The 8,864-nt window shown below is 43.0% G+C and overlaps 1 protein-coding gene across 1 annotated transcript; it reads right to left on the reverse strand.

The window, feature by feature from the left end:
• Positions 1-2,503: 2,503 nt before the first annotated feature.
• Positions 2,504-8,090, reverse strand: HEY1 (hes related family bHLH transcription factor with YRPW motif 1). The gene is made up of 5 exons (XM_077492919.1): positions 7,730-8,090; positions 7,240-7,315; positions 5,664-5,747; positions 5,370-5,451; positions 2,504-3,911 (listed from the first exon to the last, which is right to left on the reverse strand). Exons 1-5 carry the CDS (start codon positions 7,813-7,815, stop codon positions 3,340-3,342), a joined length of 900 nt encoding a protein of 299 aa, XP_077349045.1. The 5' UTR covers positions 7,816-8,090; the 3' UTR covers positions 2,504-3,339.
• Between the last annotated feature and the right edge of the window lie 774 nt (positions 8,091-8,864).

An 8,864-nucleotide genomic window follows, 5' to 3' on the forward strand; every position in this document is an offset into this window, starting at 1 on the left:
ATGATCTATGTACATTGCAAGGATTTTAACAAACTTTGTTGCAGATTCCTACCTTTTGTTATTCTGAAGAAATCACTGTGTTTGTCTGTGTCCATGTGGGAAGTGAGTCTAATGGGAGTGGTTTCATAATTATCAGCTGTGCACCTGCAGGGCACTAATGAGGGAAGCTGCTGGGCCTGCATCCCTTTAGATGTGTTTTTTATTGGTAGTATCTCACCATAAATGACATTTTTGTGGCAGGGGATGCCAGAAATCTGACTTGTATCTTAGTGCAGACTTCTGGGAAAATCAGTGAGCCCATTATGAATGGGTTGCCTTAATGCAACGCATGTTAATCTGTTCACATTAACACACTGCAATGGAAACAACTTGGTAAGAAATAGAGGGCACCAGCAAACATGACTTCACACCCAAGATTTGCTGGTACTTCTAAATCAAATTTCTTATCCCTAGTTGCAAACAATTGAATTAAGTTAAATTAAATTACGGGGCAGGGTTTCTCAACTAGGGTTCCTCCAGAGGTTGCTGGGGGTTCATTGAGCAATGGGCAATTCCCACCTCTCAGATAAGTTCCCACTAATATCAATGATCTTTTTATCTGTAAGGGACCAATTCTTTCCAATGAACACAGGTGTAAAGGGACATTCTTGCTACTGACCATCAGTAATGTATCTTGAGTTGAAGACAATGGGTTGATTTACTAAAACTGCAGAGTGCAAAATCTGGTGCAGCTCTCCATAGAAACCAATCAGCTTTCAGATTTTATTGTCAAAGCTTAATTGAGCAAGCTGAAGTTAGAAGCCGATTGGCTACCATGCACAGCTGCACCAGATTATGCACTCTCCAGTTTTAGTAAATGAACCCCATAGTAATTTTTAGTAGGGGTTTTCCTGAGACCGGAACCTATTTCAAGGGTTCCTCTGCGTTGAAAAGGTTGGGAAAGGATGGTGTACAATATACTGTATATACCAGGTGAATATGGGGAGATTTACTAAAACTGCACACAGAATCTGGTGCAGCTGTGCATAGTAACCAGCTGGCTTCTAAGTGTTCTTGTCAAATCTTATCTGAACAAGCTGAAGTTAAAAGATGATTGGCTGCTATGAACAGCTGCACCAGTTTTAGTAAATCTCCCCCTATGTCCCATAATGCAATTTTCAGTTCCACCACTAGAGAGAGCTCCAAGCTGCCTATGTCAGACCTTTAACATACTTGTAACTGGAGATTGCCGTATCACTGGCAGCTGTATGGACGGTAGAGAATTCAGCAAATTTTTAGTAATTTGACCACAGTAACATGACAAATAAAGTAATGAAGCTTCCATTACAAGTGATCTGGCATCCAGTGGAAGTTCTCTTGGCCCTATGCCTACCTTTATTAAACACTGGTTAAAGGGTGCACAAAAAGGCATGAAATGCTGCAAAGTTTAATAGAATTATAATATTCATAAAATCTTTATCCTTCTATTGTGCAGTTATGGGATTGGAAATGGTACTTTGAGGACCAGGGACTCTCCTATGCAATGGATATGTACATGACAACAAAAGCAACTGTTGTGCCGTTATCACTGATAAATTCCAATAAAGCTGCGTAGATTCAGATATCATCTATGGTTGGCATTTTTGACAACAGAAATTGTTCATCCATAAAGCAGCCTCTTAGCTTTTTCTTTTTTTTAACCACAGAAGAACACCTTTAATAATTTCTAGGTCTCAGGGAACCCCTGTTAAAACCCAATTCATTGCAGGTCAGTAGGAAAAGGGCCCCTTGCGTTGGTGGCCAGTGGATAGAATGCCCTCTAAAGCAACCCATATTTCATTCCAATTTCTTTCCTAACACCATGGGTAGAAGGAAAGAAAATATGCTCAATTTCCCCATCAACACAGTCACTGATGAGGGGGGGATGCCTCCCACGGTGCTGTTGTGTTCTGACGATTACTACTGGCGGATATAACCACCAGCAGTAATTGAATATAAGAAAATACGACAGGCTGGTTGTAACTCAAAACAATAAATGAATGGAATTGGGTACAATCAGCCTGCCCATAGATGGATTGAATTCTCAGCTAAACTGGGCAAGATTTGAACCCTCTATGGCCAACTTAACAGTAGTGGTCAGAATGCCAACCTAACAACAGAGAGCTAAAAAGATCACTGGTGTCCTGCAGCTGGTACTGCCAAGAGGTGCTGGCCCCGGAGATATGCAATGACCACCAAATGGGGAATCAATCAGCCACAGCTCAAGGAACCCCTAGCAATCTCTGGACAAACCCTAGGGCGGTGATTGCGAACCTTGGCACCCCAGATGTTTTAGAACTACATTTCCTATGATGCTCAACTACAACGCAGAGTACATGAGCATCATGGGAAATGCATTTCCAAAACATCTGGGGTGCCAAGGTTCACCATCACTGCCCTAGGGTTTCACATAACCTACAAAAGATATGCAGTACAGAAGAATAGCATTAAAACAAGAAAATAAAAAAGGAAAACATCAAACACATAAGGTTTAAAATAGCACACTCTGACTTTTTTTTTTTTTTTTTTTTATTTAGTCACAGTAGACCAGTACAACAGTGATTGAACCCAATACAGTAGAGACTACCTTTCAGGTAGTGCCTCTTCCATGCACAGAAGGGAATATGTACAAACATAGCAGGTCTTCTTAAATTAGTCTACTTGTTAAATAAAGTTCTAGTGCAGGAGACCATCCAATATATTAGAAGTTAGGGACTCTGTTTAAAAGGTTGGACTTCCCAGATTCATAAAGGGAATGAGTGGAGTCTTGTACCAACTTTGGTGCACTTGGGCAAGGCTGGTAAACGTGATTTGTCAACGCTTGGCAATATATAACTCCAAAAAAAAAAAAAAAAGAAAGAAGGAAAATAGCCAACAATTTAAGAATATCACAACTCAAAATAAGATTAGCAAAATAAAAAATAAAAAACACTGTTATTTCTGGATGCAGATTTCCACAAATTAAAGGCTAAGACGTCATTGTTCTAATAGAGAAAAAAAATGCCAAAACACTAAACTATCAGTCTGTCTCAATGTCATGACATAAACTGAAATTACATTACAAAGCAAGATAAATATTGAGCCAGGGCCTGTGTTCATTCTGATACATTGTTCAAAAAAAAGTAATTAGGAGGAAAAAAATATTTTTTTCGGGTCATTTAAAAAAAGAAAATAGTTATGCAATGGTACCATCAGATCACCCAGGTTGGCATTACAAAGCCAGCAATACATGCCCAGCACAGCTGGGCTTTCCAACCCCCCCCCCCCCTCCTTTCAGATCCCCCCCTGCATAAAAACAAATGAGTTTCTAATAAAATGGTCTTAAAAGGCTCCAATCTCCGTTCCCCAGGGTCTGTAGGGTTTGCCTGTGGGCGCTGGTGCTGACGGACTCAGTGCATTGGGAGAGAGTAAGTGAAAGGATCCAAAGGAAAAGGGGAACGCGGAGAGGGATGCCACAGAGGACAAGAGCGGAGGAGAAAGTTTTGAAGGTGTGACGACTGGCAGCACTGACGTAAGGCTTCCGTTGGAGGAGACGCGCAAAGCTGGTGAATCAGCATGTGGTGACCCAGGAAGTCTGCTCTGGTGGTGGGACTCTGTGGAAGACGTTGTGCTGCTGCTGTTTGTATGAGTCTGTGCCAGGAGCAAAGGGTGAGAAAGGTGAGGATGATGAGTGAAGGCTCCCCCCCAGGGAATGTGTCCGAGGCTGGAGTGGGCACTGTTGGCAGCTTCTCTTTGAGTGGCATAGTTGTTTAGATGAGATACCAGTCGCACTCGGAGAGGGTCAGCCGTGTCCATACCTTCAATTATACTTAAATACCGGGCAACTTCTGCAAGGCACTCTCTGAAACCCAAGCTACGATAGTCCATGGCAAGAGCGTGGGCATCAAAATATCCTACAGCAAATACAAATCACAACATAAGTCACAAAAACTGGGTAATCTGTGTTAAATATAACATTTTAACATGTGCATAGTATTATAACTACATATTCTAGAAAACGTTCTTATAATCGGTTTCCAAATGAAAATATAGTTACAATGTAAGGGGCATTCTTCCCACTGCCCAAAAATTTAAGGGGACCTTCTTCCCACTGACCACCAATGTAAGGGCACCTTATTCCCACTGACCACCAATGTAAGCGCACCTTCTTCCCACTGACCACCAATGTAAGGGCACCTTCTTCCCACTGCCCAAAAATGTAAGGGGACCTTCTTCCCACTGACCACCAATGTAAGGGCACCTTCTTCCCACTGACCACCAATGTAAGGGCACCTTCTTCCCACTGACCACAAATGTAAGGGGGACCTTCTCCTACTGACCACTAATGTAAGGGCACCTTCTTCCCACTGACCACCAATGTAAAGGGCACTTTCTGCCACTGTACCCCAAAATGTAATAAGGTTTTCCCAGACCTGAAAGTTGTTTAATGGGGTAAAATGTTAAAAAAAAGACTGCTCTATTAGGAATAGGGATGTTTGTGAAATAAAAGGTTATTATAAAAACCTAAAGAAAGCACAACCACGACACTGAAATATTATGTTAATTGTTATTTCTTAATACTTTGGATAATGTTAACTGTTTGCAGGTAGTAGCCCGATGTGTGGCACTACAGACATTCACCACCTTAGATTCACAGCAGATGTTACAGGATCTACAACACACTAAAATAAACCGCCAGCGAAGGTGAATACCTATACACACTCAGTAAACAAGTTTGTCTATTTGTGTACTGGCAGACTGTTTTACAGCTCTGGATATAGCTGCCCCCAGCCCAGACCATCAAATAGACACAGGACACTTCCTTGCTGCAATTATGATCTCTATACTTGTATAAAAAAAAAAAACACAACACTATATTGATATATTAATCATCTCCTACAGAGAAAAAGCGACTGATCAATGACAGGGCTGCCAGTGATCACAGCTGTCACAGGCAAGTAATGCTGGGAGTAGATTTTAAGTAAAAAAAGATAAATTAAAGTGAAAGCATTGCTGAGTCAAATGGGGTTATTTACTAAAGGCAAATCCACTCTGCACTACAAGCACACATGGAAGTGCAATCACTGTAGATCTGAGGGGTAGATCTAAAATGAGGGGAAGCTCTGCTGATTTTATCATCCAATCATGTGCAAGCTAAAATGTGTTGTTTTTTTTATTTTCCTTGCATGTCCCCCTCGGATCTACAGTGACTTTACTTCCAAGTAAACTTTTAGTACTAAGTGGATTTGCCTTTCGTAAATAACCCCCAATGTTTCAATTATGACATTATGACTTTAGCTCTAATCCCCTGGAAGACAATAGTGGGAACAGAAGACTCATTTATTTTACAAGCTGCCAAGTCTGAGATTTACCTTTGCCCCCAGCAGTGTGCAGCATCTTAAGGTGATCCACCGTCATCTGCAAAATCTCAGCTTTTTCCAACTTCGCAGAACCCTGAGAAATAAAAAAGGGAAAAATAAAAAATTATATTTGTGAAAGTAGCAGGACTACAAAACACCCCCTACTTTTCTACTGTATAACACAAAGCAACAAAATAAAAATAAATACAAAGTGATGTCATTCAAATAATTGTATTCTAAAATAATCCAGAAAGGACAGTCTGATGAGAGTGGTTGTAGGTGGGGTAGTAGTAATAAGATCCTTACCTGTTTTTCAAACGCACTGGGCACCAGTCTCCTGAGCTCAGACAGACTATTATTAATCCTGTCCCGGCGACGCTTCTCTATGATCTACAAAGGAACAGAAAGAGCTTCAGCACCTCGTATGAAATCCGGACTGCGGAATGTTTGCAATATGACATTTCTCTGGAGACCCCATAGAAATGATAACCAATATAATGGATTGTGCAAAAAAAAAAAAAGAATAGTAACACCGACATCATACAAGAGCTTTCCTCTAATACAATAACATGACAATGAAATGCTGAGCACACAGCTGCTGCTTCATCTCTGTGTGGGTGTCTATTGGAAAGGCAGCCTGGTGGCTTTGTGGTTAGTACTTCAGCCTTGCAGAGCTGGGGTTCCCGGATCAAATCCTGCCCAGGACCTTATCTGCATGGAGTTTGAATGTTCCCCAAAGACATGCTGGCAGGTTAATGGTCTCCTGTCTAAGTTGGTCCTAGTATCTGAGTTAGGGATGTTAGATTGTAAGCTCTTCAGGGCAGAGACTGATGTGAATGTAAATGATCAGTGTCATAGAATTGCCTGTAATAATAAAAAAAGGGATCTGGACATGTTGTATTTTACATGAGATCCTGACAGTATAAATGACATGGCTGCCTTTTAGCATTGGGGTGCTTAATTCAAATCCCAACCAGGACACTATCTGCATGGAGTTTGCATGTCCACCCTGTGCCTGTGTGGTTTTCCTCTCACAGTCCAGATACATTCTGGTAGGTGAATTGGTCCATTTCAGTATGTGAGATAGGGGAATTAGATTGTAAGCTCCTTGAGCTGGTGTGAACGGGCATTGTTTAAATGGTCAGAGCTATAGAATTACCTGGAATAATAAAAAGGCTCCGATCTTCTACACATTTTACATAAGATCTCCTGACTGTATAAAATGACATCACTGCCCTGCAGCACTGGGGTCCCCAGCTCAATTCCCAACCAGGACTCTATCTGCATGGAGTTTGCATGTCCTCCTTGTAAATGTGGACTTCCTCCCGCAGTCACAGTCAGGAGACATTCAGGTAGGTCACGTGCCCCTTCCATTTAAAATTGGCCCGTTTATGCAAGCGAGACAGGGCTTTAGATTGTAAGCTCCTTGGAGACAGAGACTGATCAGGGCTATGGATATACATGTAATAAGAAGAAGGATCTGATCTTCAATGCAAGATCTCTTCCTCCTGACAGTATAAATGACATGGCTTTCTTCCAGCACTGGGGTCCTTGGTTCAGATCCCAACCAGGATGCCAGTCACATGGAGCTGGCATGGGTTTCCTCCCACATCCCAGAGACATGATGGAGGTAGGGGCATTGGCCTGTTATGCATGTTAGATTGTAAGCTCTTTGGGGCAGAGATTGACGTGAATGTACAGTATGTGTGAAGTTCAGTGTTAACGCTGTGAAGTGCTGTGCAAACTGTTGGTGCTCTAAAAATCCTGTATAATAATAATAATACATAGTGCCAGTGCTGTATAAATACTTAGAATAATAATAATAATAATAATAATCCGGTAGGTGATCCTGAGCATTGGCGAAGCTTGATGTGACACTCACCCCTCTGCGCCTCTTTCTAGCCAGGATCTGGGAGGTGGTGGATGGAGACATCGATCCCGGAGCTGAACTCAGGTTCCTAAAATATAAAAATTGCAATAATGTATTAAAAAATATATAATAATAAAATAAATATATTTAAAAAAAATATATATATATATTATTTTTTTTAAAATATATTTTATTATAAATGTTTTATATAGAGAGAGATATATAGATAGATAGATATATTATCTCTCTCTCTATATATATATATATATATATATATATATATATATATATATATATATATATATATATATGATGTAGTAGATGTATATAGAAGGTAATAGAGGGTAAAAGCTAGGAGTATATAAAAGGTGATGGTCAGTAATGGTAAAGTGGTGTGAAGTCGGTGAGAAGTCGGTGTGAAGTCGGTGAGAAGTCGGTGAGAAGTCGGTGAGAAGTCGGGGTTGGGTGTCGGTGATTGGAGGAGATCGGAGGTTCCTCTCACCCATTCTCATCCGCACTCTCCTTCTCCACCTCGATGTTCTCGTCCAGCTCGCTGTCGGATGAGCTGTAGTCGTGGCTCCTCTTCATGGTGCTGTGCTGTGCCGTGTCGCTGTCACAGTGCTGCCTCCTCCGGCTGTCCCCGCGGTTATGAGCGAGCCATCCCTTTCCCACGGTTCGCCTCTTCCCCGGAGTGGGGGAGGAGGGGATCTCTGGCGCCTGCTCCTGGAACACAATTATCTTCTTGTAGCCAATAATTCTCCTGGCACGGCCCCGCCCGCTCGGTGACGTCACGGCCCCCACAAAGGAGCCTTGGAAGCTCGGTACCCCATTCTGAAAAGGACTCGGCGGCTCGGTGATTGACAGGCGAAAGGGGGGGTGGGGGGATTGGCCCCGCCCCCGCTCGCCTCGGATTGGTCTGGCGCCCGGCCAAGCTGGAGTCTGCAGGGCAGTCTGTTAGCACGCGCGGGCCGTGGGAAAGTGGCTGGCTCGGGCGGTGACAGCCTGCGGCCGGGAGGAGAGGGAGCCGCCGCCGCCGGCGTTCCGCGAACAATGGGATCCCTGCTATCCTCCCGCGCGTGCACGCCGCCGCTTCCCCTACTGAGCAGCGGCACCTCTCTCCCCTGTGCACGCGCCCGATCGCCGGCCACTGCGCTGGGTGCTAGAGATCTCCCCGCGACCACCAGGGCCCTTTACATTAACCCCTTCATCACCAGCCGATGAACCCCCTTTATCACCAGAGGGCCCTCATCACATTAACCTATTCATTGCCGGCAGCAACTTTATTTTATGAACCTTCTGGTACCCCATCCAATTAACCCCTCCGTTGCCAGCAGATTAACCCCTTCACTATCAGTAGATTTAACCCATTCATTGCCAACAACAGCTCATGAATGTATTGCCCCCTGTATTCTTATCAGCATCCTGTCCCAGGACCCCTGCATTACCCCATAACCCATTGATTTTTTTATTAACCCCTCCATAACCTTCTGGTACCCCCATCAAATTAACTCCTTCATTGCCAGCAGATTAACCCCGTCATTGCCAACAACAGTTCAATAATGTATTGCCCCCTGTATTCTTATCAGCATCCTGTCTCAGGACCCTTCCATTGCTTCCAGTATCTCATCTGGTTAACC

Source organism: Lithobates pipiens, unplaced genomic scaffold (genome assembly GCF_037356315.1).
Source record: "Lithobates pipiens isolate NorthernLeopardFrog02 unplaced genomic scaffold, aLitPip1_a1.2 Scaffold_19, whole genome shotgun sequence".
NCBI lineage: Eukaryota > Metazoa > Chordata > Amphibia > Anura > Ranidae > Lithobates > Lithobates pipiens.

Bases quoted from the DNA above. Each gene is read 5' to 3' on its own strand.
- HEY1 (XM_077492919.1), bottom strand. From the start codon at position 7,815: ATGAAGAGGAGCCACGACTACAGCTCATCCGACAGCGAGCTGGACGAG. The intron at 5,748-7,239 runs GTGAGTGTCACA...GTTCCTTTGTAG, and splicing joins CTAGAAAGAGGCGCAGAGGG to ATCATAGAGAAGCGTCGCCG. The intron at 5,452-5,663 runs GTAAGGATCTTA...TTTATTTCTCAG, and splicing joins CCAGTGCGTTTGAAAAACAG to GGTTCTGCGAAGTTGGAAAA.